We start from the raw sequence: 15,849 nt of genomic DNA on the forward strand, positions 1-15,849 counted from the left end.
GTTTGCCAGAGCCTGAGCAACAGACGCGCCTGTAAAGTAAGGGCCGTCCGGGCAGCCCGCCAGAGCAGCACGCACTACTTGCACACACTCGTATACCGCACACACCACGGATACCACCGCGGGAGGATCCCGTCCTACTCATAAAAGCTCTCCTTTCAAGGGGGCAGAGTTGTGAAACAAATGACCGCCCCTCAAATGTGCATAAAAATGTTTAAAATTCAGTAGTCAATACTTAATTGCAATGTTTTGCCTTATGTTCGGAATTAGGTAAATTCATAATGTCGTCCACCTGGGGCAGGTCCTAGGCCTACCTGGCACCCACTCCGTGGCAGTCAAGGATAAACACCCGAGTAGCAAACGGGTGTCACTGGCCTACTCAACGCTTCAGGAACGGGAGGAAGGCACCAGGTCCCTCTTTTATGGAGCTATTGGAAGGAGAGGCCGGATCTTCTGACTACTCGGCCTGGGCCTGTGGTGGTCCTGGGGCCAGGCCCTCCCAATGGTGTGGCCCTTCTGGGACGGGAACCCACGTCAGGCAGGCGGCTGCCCGATTCAAAGTCAAACTTGGCGTCAGGCGCGGCAGGCGGACTCCCTGGGCCAAGGGCCCCAGAGGGGCCTCTGGGAAGGACGGGCGCTGCCCACCCAGCCTGGTTGCCAGAAGCAGGCCCAGATGAACAGAGTTGCACAACCGAAGCCCAGCCCGGGCGGCACACTAAGGACACAGAGGGTGCTTAATCAAGGCTCCGAGAGCGCTGGGACGCTTATCCAGGCTCCGCCTGGCTTTCCAGAAATGCAGGGTCACTGAAGGGGGACTTGTGCTGGAGGGAGCACTCCCCCCATTGAGGGGACTTGCCGAGCTTCTCCCTTCTCCAACAAAAACTGCCAGGCAATATTAATGTGTTGGGGGTTAACTACTAAACTGAGGAAATTGGAGGATTCCTGGATCCGCAGAAACCAGGGCTGGCTATTCAAAGAAATGAGAAAGGTCTGGGCAGTGAGCAGCGAGTGCCCAGGTGATCAAAGGACCTCCATCTCCAAGGACGCCACCGTTAAAATCTTGAAGGTGGCGACTCCACGTCCGGGTCCCTCCCTGCGCGCTCCGCAGCCTCCCGGCGTTGCCGTCACAATAGCTACAGCTACAACCACCCAGAAGGGCACAGGCTGCAGTAGCAGCAGCCTGACAAGTGTGATAAAATGATCTCCCTTAACTAAACTCGTAAAGCACTCGGCAATAAAACTCAATCTTCTGTAAAATCCAATTAAGTCATTATCTGACTGATTGTATCTTTAATTGAAAACAGAAGTGACAGTAAATTTCTGTGATATATCAGGATCAATCGATACCACTATACGATTCAGCCCCAAGAAGTGATTTATAATGTCAAACCTATATAGGTAACTCCACATTATTCTCTCTAAAACCACTGGTGGATGAAATTAAGAGTAAGTGCATTTAATAAAAAACAAGATGGTCAGGTTATTGATTACAACAGATGGGGGTGAAATCAAATAGATGTTTTCAAAGCACAGAGCGAAGAAAATACAAGTAATTTCTTTTTTCCTGTTTAATATAGCTAACCAAATATACACACAAGAAAATTCGGTCATCAATAACATTTTTATTTCAGGTACAGCTGCAACTACAGAACAATGAATTTTTTAAGACTAGTTTCATTTCAGGATGGCTTCTGTTACATAAGGAAGTACGCCACAAGCAATTTTTAACAAAATAATGAACTCAGAAATATCTAGTAACTTTTAAAGATGTACTTATTTTCAAATCAGATTACAACCTAAGGTTACAAAATAATCTAGATTGCATCCATTTTTTTCTTGTAGTAGAAAGAATGTATATGGTAAACTCTTATATTATTCTAGAAACAACAGCCAGGAACTGCCTTACTGGGGTTACTTTAAATTGTACTGTTGTCAACTTACTCTTTACAGGAAAGGTAGCAATTCCTAAGAGCAATATTTTTTTCTTCTGACTGTATTTCAGTCATGCTTTGGAAAGGGAACATGTTTTGAGGATATGGGGTGAAGGCTAGGCTTTTCCAACAGCAACACACACACACAGTTCCACTTACTGACCTTCTGTAGATTTCTAAAACCATCACTAACTTTGCTCTTTTCTTCTCACCAGTCAGACTAAATTTATGTTTTCTAAAGTTTTAATGAAAATACTAAAATTCAAAAATATCTAAAGTACCTACGATTTCATTTTAAAACTAACATATCTAATAATTATGACACATTTAGGTGCAAACATATTTCTTACTTGAGTGAATTACTGTATTTCTTGAAAACTACACATAAATCTGTCATAAAAAATGAAGGACCCTACTATTTAGTGTTTTGATTCCATGAGCAAACCACTTAACTCTTGGGAATGGTAGTCACCAATCCTAAACTATTCTAAATGTATTTTAGCCTCTGGGCTAAGACCTAATGAGTATAAACCAAACTCGTTCTCAACAGTTAAGCCAAGGCAAAATATTAACGACAAACCCTGTGTATAAATGGAATAAGCCTGCTATTCCAAGTGAACCACCACAGGCATGGGGCTTGGCTTACTCATCCTCCTCGATGACGGGAGTAACCGTGAAGCTGCTGGGCTCTGAGGCCGATTCACATTCAAGCACTCCCTTTGTGCTCTCGGTACTAATAGGAGAGCTGCTGGAGAGGGAAACCAAGCCAGAATCTTGACTGCTGGGCGGCGAGAATACTGGGAAATGGGGAGAAACAGAGGGAGAAGAGTGTGTTAAAAGTGTCTAGTATTTCTACATTCAGTCTTCAATTAGGTTGCAACAAAGAAAGAGGCACTCTGAATTTCTATTCCCAGTTGAGTGTTTTTATAGACACATTAAAGTCCTCAGTACTTCTTTAGAATATAAAAGTATTTCTGAACACTATTACCTACTTAACTACAGGGAGAAGTTAGCTAGCCAAGTTCCAGTTTTATGTTCATTAAACACAAAAAACAGTCTTCCCCTCTTTGGGGAAACTATTTCCACCCTTCACAGAGCCCCTCCTTTATATAAAACATGCTAATAGAACCTATCTTGTCAAATAATCAATCTGACAAATTACCCTAAGCAAGACTCCACCCATGTATTTCCACCATTTGACAGGTAACCCTAGTTTTTCAATATATAGCAAATGAAGGTGATAGCTTATCAGCTTTCCCATTATTTCTCTTGGATGTAGGGGAACAAACACTTGGTGGTGGTAGAGGGAGTCAGCAAACATACAAACATGCCATTTTAAAAAGTAAAAAGCAGTAAATGTGAGAGAAGCTTTTTAAGACCACAAAAAGTAAAAGAAATTGAATTAATACCACAACACTAAAATAGAACTCAGGTCAAGATTTTAAAAAGCAAACCTGTGAACATAAGACTTCTATTAAAAATTGACATTAAAAATGAAGGACGCGAAAGTAATAAAGTGCTAAACAATTTTTGCTACCTTACAAACCACAGTAGATACAAAATTAAAGAAAAAGGGTCTCTGACCTTCTTAACCTTAGCTGAGTTCAGATCCACCCCCAGAACTCCCTTCCTGCCTAGTGTGAATGTAATTAAGGGGAAGCTGCAGTGGTAATTTCTCTCCTCATTAACTTCCTGATTGGTTTCAGCCTCAGGATTTTGCCGGGCAGTAGTTTGTCACCAATTCCAAATGGCCAATCGTTAATACTAATGTTTGTGTAACTAACTGCCAGCATCTGCCACGGCTTCTTGTACAACAATAATGGTGAAAGGGTACATTAGTGCTCCTGTGTTAATTCAGCTTGTGTTCATCAATAGGGAAATCTATGATGTAATTAGCAAAATGCATTGGGAGCTGAGTGTTGAAGTCATTTGTAGAGAACTAAATCATAGTAGAAGCTGTACTGGGTCCTGATGTGTTTGCCATCAATACTTATTATGTTTGGAATTTAATAAGGTATATTATCATGCTGAAGAGACCTTTTTACAAGAGAACACCATTTACACTTGTTATGGGTTTGGAAAAGGTTTGCTGTAGCTAGTGAAACCGCACAAAAATAAAAGAACAGGGCTGGGATTTAAGAAGCAGAACTTTAAACCACTCCACTGGACCAAATTATTTCAGAAAGCCCCTTCTAATGTGACATACAGATGAACAGACAGATAGTTTTGTATAGCTACACCTCAATATCCAGTAAGGAAAGGCATGATCTGAAAACATAGTAAATTTGAAAAACAATTTAGGTAATTTCCTGATAAGCAATTATTTTGATATTGACAGTATTTGTTTAGTTAACTTACATAAAATGCAAAAGTAGTAGTTTGTAACTTTTTAAAAGAAAGAGCTACTAAATAGTGGTATTTTATAAATGCCAATAAGGGTACATGTACATATATAAATATATAATAGCAACCAAAAAAACTGGAAATCTATGAATTCTGAAGCCTTCATTTTATTGTAGTTCATAAAAAGTTCTAAAGTTTGAATTGTTAAATGGATTTAAAATTCCCAGCAAGTCTAAGATGAATTATGAATTGTTACATGCACAAGGATGTTGTATATACACAAATATACAAATGTTTTCCAACAGTGATAGATTTTGCTCTTGACATCTTCTTACTATATAGCAAGTTTGGAGAGCCTACCAAAAGCCAGCCAGAGTCTAAGACTTAATCTGCCAAACTCCATCCCCACCTCAAAGCAGGGACTGAAGTTCTGAATAGAAGCGATGGGAAGGGAATGAGCATTTACTACTTCCTGTATGCCACATACTTTAATGAAGTGTTTAATCCTCAAACCTTTCACTGAGAGAATTATTCTCTCCATTTTACATAAGGACCCTGTGGAAGCTGCCAAGGGCAGTGTGGCAGTGGTGAGCCCAACCCTTCAGCTTGCTTTCGCCCCTGCACCATCCCACCCTTGGGTGACGCATTTAGTCATTGACCACTGAACCTTCCTAAACTCTCTGTGATTTTAAGGAAGTGAAACCATGGACTCCTGTCAGGCTAACACAGAGGCTATAAAGGAATAAGTGAGTGTTCTCCAGACATTCTGAACCCCAGGCCTGCCTTTGCCTTCAGGTAGCAGATGATCTAGGAGATGCCCTCACCCGAGTCACATACCTCCCACTCCCCATTTAAAGGATTTGGGACTACAAAAGGGAGATATAGGAGTTCTGCAAAAGAAAGGAATTTGGGGCTGGACCCCTTTTACCCACACTTGCCTTGTCGGTATTGGAAAATATTCCTATCACTTGGGGCTACAAAAACATGCAGAGTGTCACCTGCACAGACTAGGGAGGCTCAGAGCACACTCGGTGTGCTCAGTGCATGACTGTACTACAGAGAAGATGCAAATAAATGAAATCTACCTGTTTTGAAATATACCTGAATATTTTAAAGCATTTCTCCACACAAAATTTAAATCCATGTTATTTTATTTCTGTTCCAGGCTTAGCATTCTTTGAATAATGGGCTGTTGAAATTAGGGATAGTATATGTTTGACTCATTCTGTGTAGCACTTCATAAAAGTAGATCCAAGTGCACTAAAGATTTCAGTGTTTATCTTAGTAAACTAATGTCCAAAATCTATGTTACCATCCTTAAAGGTACCCTCCCCATTTTAATGCAGCTTCATTACACTCTGTGGGGCGGCGGAGGGGGGAGGATCAATAATTGATCAATGTAAATCATTTTATACCAATTAAAAATTCAGAAGTCAAAATTACACTTTTTGCTTTTTAAGTTGAGTCTAATGAGCACTGCACAAGGCTAATTTCAACTCGAAAGGCTTCTCCTAATTATTTTGTGAAAATGCTAATGCCTAGTATCAGTGAAACTGTAAGTAAGGGTCTGCTGTTGGAGCACTAGAAATTGGTTCAATCTTTCTGGACAGCAATCTAGTGGCATGTAATAAGAACCATAAAACTGTTCATACCCTCTGACCTGGTAATTCCACTTTGGGGAATAAGCCCAAAGAAAGAAAGAGTAATGGGCCCAAAGATGCTCAGCACACCACTATTTGCATCAGTAAAGATGTTAGTGCTTTGCTCTGGTGCTGAGCTGGGGGCAGGGATAGGGGTAGCTGCCTTGAGGTTGGGGGGCAGGAAGCATTCACAGGCAATGAACAATTCAGGATTATGCTACCCTGTAATCACCAATAGGCTCCTAGTATTTACAGAAATGGAAGAAATAACTTCTGGAGACCAAAAGTAGAGACTGAAAAGGAAGAAAAAGGAGGGAAAAAAATTTAAAAAGGAAACCCTGCCCATCTGATCTTTTTTATGTTACAATGAAAGGTGGGTAAACCTCTGAGGCTGACCCTTGTTTGAACCAGCAAGCCCAGTATCTGTTTTCTCTCAAGTAGCCTATTTGTCTACAGAAGCTAAAGGGTCTTTATTATTATTTAAAAACAAACAAAAAACCTTACACACAATTACTCTTACCAAGAATGAATGTTGGGAAAAAAAAAACGTAAGATAATTTCAGTGATACCATCTAACCATCAGTATTCTTTTTGGAAAATATTGTATACTGCCAAAAAGCCCCACCTCTCTGAAAAACAAAACAAAAACCACTCTAACTGCTAAATCTTTTGACATTGCAAAGACCCCTGACTTTTAACTTGAATGATTTGTTGGAAGTCAATGGACTGGAACGAATAATTCTCTTCCAGTGATGTGAGAAAACAGGATATTCATGCTTGAGAAAAAAAATTTTCTTCCTCTATATGTTAAATACTATTAAACTCTCACTAAAAACCATTTAAAAATAAAAATGCAAGTGGCCTTCTTCAAGTGTTAGCAACTCTTCACCTAGATGCTGACAGGAACAGAAAAAAGTGCTGGCCTCTTAGGTTTCCTGGAGTTTACAGGCCTAAGAGTCTGATGAAAAGCTGATGAATATTTCTTAAACAACAGATTCTTCTGCTTCATGATAACCATAGTGTTTGGAAATAAAATCATGTCCAATCAATACCACTTAGCAGATATTTAATGTTTCACAACAGAACTCTTTTCCAGAGTGGAACTGCGGCCCTTCTCACTAACATTCAAAATAATTAGGATTATCTTAGCTGTCCAAAGCTTGGCAGGTTCAGTTTGCACTTTCAAACAGCATTAATTCTTGGCACTCAGAACAAGGGATAAAAGCTAAAGATATGAATGGAGATCTTTATTCAACCTGATCTATCATGGATTAGCTCATTCTTTTCCAGTTCATGCCTGCACTCTAGTTAAGAGGAAGGCTAAGCTGTAACTGATGTAATTAGAAACCACAAGCTGAGAAAAAAAAATAACCCCCCTTTTTCTAATCTTTCCCCCATTTACTACATATTTACTACAAAAAAATCTTTGAAACAATTAAATGTGTTTTTTCCACCTAAGTGTAATTAAAGAGTAGTGACAAGAGAGGGGCTATTCAGGATTATGCTATCCTTGGAAATATATCTTAATTGTCAGTTCTACAATCTAATACAAATTTGAGAGGGGCCGGCTCTGCACTTTGCATGTTGTATAGAGAAGGGGCCAAGCCCTGGCAAAGAAGAATTCCTTCAAACGGAATAAGGTAAGTTATCAGTGCTTCTTCCTTGACAGAACTACCATAACCCTGGTAAGCACTGGGAATTACCCATTTTAAAAAGTGAAGTGAACCTGTAACAGAAAGTAAATATTTACTATCAACAGTACTTCTTTCCCCCCAAATTTTTTGTGTAACATGTATACACAATTCACAAAAATATTAGAATAACATTTTTTAAAAAACTTTTGACTCCCTTCTCCCATTAAGAACTTCTTTAAAAAAAAAGATTATATTTATTTATTTTTAGAGAGGAAAAGGGAGGGAGAAAGAGAGGGAGAGAAACATCAGTGTGTGGTTGCCTTTTATGTGCCCCCTACTGGGGACCTGACCCACATCCCAGGCATGCGCCCTGACTGGGAATCAAACCAGCAACCCTTTGGTTCACAGGCTTGCACTCAAACCACTGAGCCACGCCAGCCAGGGCAACAACTTCTTAATTCTCAAAATAAACAGAAGTGTATTAAGCGTCCTTTTGTAGAACATCAGAGAGTCTGAGGACCTGGGATCACAGCCTGGCACAGCCATTGCTGCAGACCAGCTTTCCTACCGCTTAAGAAACAAAGGGATAATGAGCTAAAACCTACACCCTTACCTTGCACAGTTAAACATGACAGGAAGGCTCCTTTTCTGTTTGTTTCAATGCAGTACACACAAAGGGAAAAGAGAGAAGGGACCCTATTCAGCCTTCCACTCCACCTAGCACCCAGGCAGAATCATCTTGGGCCAGACATTCCTCATCCGCTCCTAGGTACCCCCTGCAAAGCAGATCCTCCTGGCTTGTAGCTGCCAGAGCCTCAAATTCTCTGTTCATTTCATGGGGATGGGGTCACCAAAACCAACTGGAGTCTCAAAGAAAACCCACAAATAAGCATTGTGTCTGACAGCAGCGCTACCCTGACCAGACTCACACCCTGGGTCCTCACTTCCACAAATGCCTCTTGCCCATCAGTAGTGGTGATGCCCCTGGCTGCTCCCTCACCCCCAAACTCACAGGCAGTTGTGGAGACTTTTCTCTCACTGACTGACTTCCTCCTGAACCCCTTCCAAAGTGAGCAAGTGTGTATGTGAGGGGTTAACTCATTATTTGTTCAACTGACTTGTCTCATCCAGGGAGGAAGCATTTGATGATACACACAATCCAAACATTTAAAGATTCTCTAATGAACTGTTTTAATGAAAACAGACTCAGTTTTGAACCTAAACATACCATGTGGCTTTTACTTCTCTCTAACAACATCCTAAAGTAACACTCCTCACTTTAACTCTCTTTTTTCCTCTTCAGTGAAATAACCTCAAGAGGGACAGGGTAGAAATGCCCTCTACTACCTGGGCAATGGCCTTAAGCATTCTGAGTCTCAGTTTCCCCGTCTATGAAATGAGGCTAGCAACAGGTCATTGTGATAATTATTGAGTACATATTTGTTTCCTTGCTGCTTCTGTCTACAGTCTAAGTTTCAATGTCTTAAAGTTAGGTGACTCTTGCTTTTGAAGGTGACAGGATCCAATCAGCATTTAGTACAAGGTCTATTCACTCCAGACCACACGTACCTTTTTGAGAGCCTGGAACCAGGAACACACGCTTACTTCATTCTGGGCCTATGTAATAGTCTGAGTGTCGTATCCAAAAGGCAAAACCACCTCTTCCTCACTTGGACAACAGGCCCCAAGTTACTTATACTCTGCTTTTTTCATATTTTGAGGGTGGGGTGATAAGATGTCAGTGCCAAATCTAAATCAGATTGTCTGTGGACAGGCTTTATAAACCATACAAAAAAGTGTCATTATCCAGTGATTTAGCAAACCATCCCTTCAGACAGCAGTGTTTGGAAGCAGGAAGAATCTCTTGTTTTTGAGGTTAAGTTTGTTTGAAAAGTTGGGAACTCTGGGAAGTACTGGGCATAGGATTCAATGCCCCAAAGGAAGAGGCTCATGTGTCCTAACCTACAACAACTGGGCACCTGGAACCCTGACTGAGCAAGGCTTGCTGGGGTAGGAGACACTCCATGAAAATGCAGCAGAACAGAGCTAGGATTAGGTGTGTGGGCTTTGAGCATGGACCATATCTTACTACCGGGACATCTCAGATGAGTCCCTTAACCTCTCTATGCCTTGGTTTCTTCATCCGTAAAATGGGGACACAGTAAAGCACTCAGGATGGTTCTATGCAAAGTGTCAGGGCCCACTAAGCCTGATGCGGCTGAAAAGCCCACAGTCAGGCACAGCTTTACCATCTGCTCACCCAGCACCTCAGCACTGGGTGCTGTCTGAATTACTCTGTTCTCACATCACTTCCTGGCTTCTATCCTTCTCTTTGCAGTTCTCAACTACACCTGCTGCTCCCCCACGTCACTGTTCTGGAGGACCTGAGGTGTAGCAGTCAGAAGGCAGCTGCTGCTCCTGGTCCGGCTTCTCACCTCTGAAGAGGCAGACCAGTTTCCCATTGCAAGAGTGCACCAATGAGGGCAAGTGGGCTGGGTGGGAGGCTCTTGATCCTGGCAGGGGAATCATAATCATGTATCTCACAAAGCTGAGGTTTAGGGTCAAGGAGATGATATATGACAAACCAGTTTGTAAACTTGAAGGCTGTACATACATGTCAGTCATTATATTCTTTGTCCCCTCCCCCTGGCCCTTTGCTAGGAAGATTGAGTTAGTATCTATACTCTGCTGAGACAGGACCAAGAAATGAGAAATATTTTTATTAAAGACTGGATGGGAAAGGAAAAAAAAGATTTTTAGTTGACAACACAGCTCAAATATCCCTGAATGTTCTCAAACAAGTTTCAGTTCTATGTTCAGGGAAAGGTGACTTTTATTTTCTTTCTTTCTTTCTTTCTTTCTTTACATACCCAGAGACTAAAAGTTAAGATGAATTCCAAACTGAAACATGAGCCTGTTATTTTGTGCTTTTTACAGCATTATGCAAAGGACTTCAGTTACATATAACACTTCCTGAGGCGGGGCCAGGAGGCAAGAAGAATCAGCTGCACCAGGCTGGGACGGAGAGCCAGGAGAACCCGTGTGGCAGAAACGGGGGTCTACAGCAAACATCTGGCAAACTGCAGTGGAGCTGAGAATGCCTACCATGCACTGCCTAGCACAGTGCAGGGCACATGGTAGGTGTTTAATAATGGATGCGTGAGTGAGAATGAGCATGGAATTTAGTCTTTAAAAGACATGCTGCAATCACAAAACAGGGCTGATTCTCACACACATTGGCAAAAGGAGTCTCAAGTCTAAAACCAGATTTGAGGATTTTAAAGAGCAAAGGTTTCATTTAATTCCATCTGTATTTACTGCACAGGAATTCTAAAGCAAAGGCTGGGCACCAAGGCAAAGAGAAAAGCAGCATGAAACACACCCTGGGACAAGAGGTGCAACCAGGATCTCAGTCCAGCTCTTACTGAGCATGAAGGACCATGTTTCTTGGAGACTTTACAATGCAAATGAGGGTTCAAATCCAAGTTCAGTGCCAAGCCTGGTGGTCACAGGAACAACTGCATTTGAAGACAGGGTGTAAATACCAATGTGATAATCTCAGAAACTAAGCTAGTCAGGGCAAAGAAGATGCTTTTATGAGCTGTTTCTGGAATAGAATTCCCCTTTGATTCTGAGAAAGCTGTTTTCTCAGATCCAAGAGGAACCAGATCCATAGAGCAGATTGTGCCACTTGCCATCCTGGAAACTAGGTTGGCTCTGCCCAGGTATTTTGCAACAAGAAAAAGTTTTATGGTAGTCTTGCAGAGCATTTTCTTCACACCGAGAAGAAAGAATCATGCTCAGCCTGATGGGCATTTGTTAAAGCTAAGAAAAAAGACTGAAGTTTTGGAGCCAACACCACTGTCAGGACACCTGGTCACGAGGACAGTGAACAATGCCTCTAACCTGGGTCCCAGAATGAGCCTGGGTACTGTCTAACCCACTAGCCTTTCCCTTTGGAATTACATCATCTTCGGTAAAATACACCATTTAACAAGACATGGAAGATGTGAGCTTTAGCTATATGGTTTTTAGGAAGTCCATTACTTAAAAATATTCTTATACTGCAATTAAATGAATATAAGAGAAAATTCATGAGCCATTTCTTAAGTAGGACTTGTATAACATTTGCATTTAATATGAAATGATATACTAGCAGCAGGCAGAGGATTGTGTCAGGTAAATTATTTATCCTAACTACCAGGAGACTCTGTCCTCTGCAAAAAGCAAATACAAAACTCCATCAGCATTGGCTATCATACCACGTCAACATTTTCTTTTCTTTCTTTTAAACTAGCATTTAGGAAATTTAAGACTAGAAATTATTAATATTTTTTCTGGTACAGAGAATGAAGCAAACAAACACCAGATACATCTACATAAAATATATACCTGAAAAGAAAGTTCCAGGCATTCCAGGCAGGAGAATACATGCCTACTCACAGCTGCACAAGCTATGCACAGCTAAACATGACACAGCCACCATGGATGGATGGTAGTTCAGATTACAGGAGCAAGAATACCTTCTTTTGGAGCAGTTCTTGTTCAGGGTGATCAGGCATAAGAAAACAAGAGCACAAACTATGTTTTCCCAATAGAATATTTCAACACTTTTCATAAAATTATAATAGCTAAAAAAATTAATTTTCTTAAAACATTTCTTTTTGGCCCTGGCTGGCGTAGCTCAGTGGATTGAGCGTGGGCTGAGAACCAAAGCATCGCAGGTTCGATTCCCAGTCAGGGCACATGCCTGAGTTGCAGGCCATGACCCCCAGCAACCGCACACTGATGTTTCTCTCTCTCTCTCTTTCTCCCTCCCTTCCCTCTAAAAATAAATAAATAAAATCTTTAAAAAAAAACCCAGAATACTCCTTTATAAAAAAAAATTTCTTTTTGGTTTAAAATGCTGTCTGTTCAGTTAGCTCACAGGAAGGATGTCCACCCTAAGAGGTTAATCTGCAGGTGATATGAGGCATTCAGGGAATGTGACCACGCCTGTCCCTGCCTGGGAGTTTATATTTTAAATTGTTTCATTAGAGAAGACCTCATGTTTTGACAAGTATTTTAGTTTACTGTCAAAAAAAGGATTTTCCTTTTCCTCCCAACCACATCCCATCTGAAGCCACACTAACTTGAAACCTATCTTTGGGGGCTTCTAGAACAGACACCTCTGGTGTCTCTGGGTGAGAAGCTCCGGGACGGGGCCTGCTGGCAGTGGTCAGCGGGTCCCAGCTCTGAACTGAACAAAGGAAACTTACATGAGACAAGTTTTATTTAATTCTTGCCCCTACTAGTCAAAAGTGGTTTCCTTTCAGAATTTAGTTTTCTGTTTTTAATTTTTAAAATTATGGTAAAATGCACACAGCATAAAATTTACCATTATAACCATTTTTGAGGGTACAGTACATTCACGATGTTGTACAACCACACCACCAGTCATAGCTAGAGCTGTTTCACCTTCCCAAACAGACACTCTGTACCTATCGAACAATGACTCTATGGTCCCTGCTCCCCAGCCTCTGGTAATCACCCCTTACTTTCTCTGTGAATCTGACTGCTCTAGGTACCTCATATTAGTGGAGTCACATAGCATTTGTCTTTTTATGTCTAGGTTATTCTACTTAGCATACTGCCTTCAAGGTTCATCAATGTTGTAGCTGTGGCAGAATTTTTCCTGTTTTTGTGTCTGAATAATATTCCACTGTATGTATATATCATTTTATTTACTCATTCATTTATCAATGACCATGTGGGTCATGTCCACCTTTCGGCTATTGTGAACACTGTTGGTATGAACACTGGTGTTCAAATAGCTATTTGTGTTCCTGCTTTCAATTTTTCGGGGTATATATCCAAAAGTGGAATTGCTGGATCCCATATAATTCTGTTTTTAAGTTTTTGAGGAACTGCTATACAGTTTTCTAATGCAATGACACCAGTTTACATTAGTACCAGCAATGCACAAGGATTCTAATTTCTCCACATCCTCAGCAACACTGTTCTGTTTTGTTTTTTTAATTATAGCCATCCTATTGGGTGTAAAATATGGAATTCAGTTTTTGATCTTTTTCTATGAATCTCCCCTTCCATTTCTGCTCATTCTTCCCTGGCCTTGACCTACTATCCTGTCTCTATTTTATGACTACCCAAGTGACTGAAGAGTCAGCCTCACTGCCTATAGCCTGCTGATCACCCAAGCCAATGGCCTGTCCTAGTGTTTCCTACTTCCCTCTGGAGCACTGGACACCTGACCATGGCCTCTTCCTTCCATCTTTCTCTGTTACTTTCCTGGACTCTCCCTTCTGCTGACTAGCTCTTCTCCATGTCCTAAAGGAGACTGTCTCCAAACTGTTCAACTTGGTCCTCTCTTGTCACAGATGCTTTAAATGTCACCTCCTTGCAAATGACTTAAAAAATTATCTCTTGCCCTGAAAACTACTTCTGTATTTTAAGTATCTGTTGGACATCTCCACCTGGTTGAACCTCTTTCAATGTAAAACCCATGGTGTGTGAAACTGAACCCATCATTTCCTCCTCCAACAATAAACCTGATGCTCTCCCTCCTTTCTTGGGCCCTGAGCATGACCACTTCACCTGCTTGCTCAGGCTTTATCTTAGACCCTCTCACACCTAAGCAACAGCCAAGACCTGCTCTTGTGAACTCCAGGGCTCTTCCCCACATCCCTCCTTCTGACCACATTGCAGTCTGAATTCCCACCATCATTATCTCACTTAATCTGCTAGCTTGTGGCTGCCCTATCCAATCTTCTCTCTCTCCTTCACTTACCCATGGTGGCCCCTTACTCTCCCAGAAGCATGTCTCTACAAGACAGTTTTCCTAAACAAACACCTTTGGTGGCTTCTGAAGAAGTCCAAACTCACTGGCCTGGCATTTTAGGAGCACCCTGATTTCCCACTTCTCCCCTATACTTAAACCTGTTCCCGACTCACTCCTGCTCTTGATTCTAGGACAGACCTAGGTTCCCTGCCCCTGACACTGAGCTCATGTCAGTCCCACTGTCTCCGCACTCTCCACGAGTCAAAACCCAGGTCACAAGCCAGCCTTTCCTGATCTCTCTAACAGAACCGCACCCCACCCCCACAACACCCACAGTACTTTGCCTATACCATTCTTGCAGCACTATCACTGTTGCCCTCCTATCATCTTCCATTGTAGAACTAACAGCTCTCCACAGAATAGGGTAAGGCCCACATCACATGTCTCTGAGACGCTTCGGCGGCCACCAGTTAAAAGTTTTACCCCTGGTAAGCACTCAATAAGTAGCAGTTGATGAATGAATAAAAGATAAGCCTTACTGGTCAAAACCAGCTGATCTGTTTCCTAGAACCCAACCACTCATGACCACCATAACAGATGAGTTTGCAGGAAAAGAATTTTTGCAGGTGGAGAAACAGCTATTGTAACAAGAGAGAAATGACAGCTGCCAGCCCCACCTCAAGGAAGGGGTGAGGAAAACTAAAAATAATAGATGTGACAATGAACCTGAACCCTCAAGAAAGGTTCAGCATCCTGAAGGCAAGAAAGAAGAAAATCTATTTATAAACATCCTGTCATCAAAGGTTGGGAGCAGGAAACTCTGGCAATTGCAGGAGAAATTATCAGTTATTCGGAAAACTCATTTTTGTGACACAGATCATTTCTCAATGATGGCAAGTTAACAAGACAGCATGGATCCACTCTTCAACCCAATCCTTGGACGGATGTACCTTCACTCTGGGCACTAACAGAAATGACAGAAAAACAAGCTGGAGACTGACAGGTATACAAACTATCTCTCCCCTCTATAGTAAAAGAAGCTCATTAAAACTACTACCTTACAAAAACTAGGTAATGTACTATCAGATAAGTTCTGGATAGACTGTTTTTATCATTGATTGATTGATGATTGAAAATGTGAAGAACACAGTAAATAAGCTTTATTCAACAGACATATATAGAACTTGAGCCCCAACAATGAGCAAATCCACATTCTTCACAAGCACACCTGAAACATTAATGCAAAATGACCATGCACTAGTGTGCAAAGCAGGTCTCCACAAATTTCAAAAATGTGTATCTTTCAAACCTTAGAAATCCTGGAGATATAAGCCCATAGTCTATCATAATAATTACCAAGGAAGAACTCTTCAGCTTGGGAAAAAAAGATAAACAAGATGAAATAAATTTCATTGATTCTAACCAACAGGCCAGCATTTGGTCACAACAGAATTTATTTCACCTTTAATGCTACTGTGGGAAGTGTTTAAATGCCCAGGCACTGACTCCAACCCACACATGCCTCC

General features: G+C 41.4%; 1 protein-coding gene across 2 annotated transcripts in view; it reads right to left on the reverse strand.

Annotated features, from left to right (window-relative positions):
- Positions 1–2,570: 2,570 nt before the first annotated feature.
- Positions 2,571–15,849, reverse strand: part of DMRT1 (doublesex and mab-3 related transcription factor 1) — a 93,662-nt gene continuing 80,383 nt past the window's right edge. For both annotated transcript variants that reach the window (XM_045840917.1, XM_045840916.1), the window contains one exon: positions 2,571–2,725. In XM_045840917.1, coding sequence (XP_045696873.1) covers positions 2,571–2,725 — 155 coding nt within the window. The remainder of the gene's footprint in view (positions 2,726–15,849) is intronic.

This window comes from Phyllostomus hastatus, unplaced genomic scaffold, assembly GCF_019186645.2.
Source record: "Phyllostomus hastatus isolate PE091 unplaced genomic scaffold, TTU_PhHast_1.1 phas_contig_34, whole genome shotgun sequence".
In the NCBI taxonomy this organism is placed as follows: Eukaryota; Metazoa; Chordata; class Mammalia; order Chiroptera; family Phyllostomidae; genus Phyllostomus; species Phyllostomus hastatus.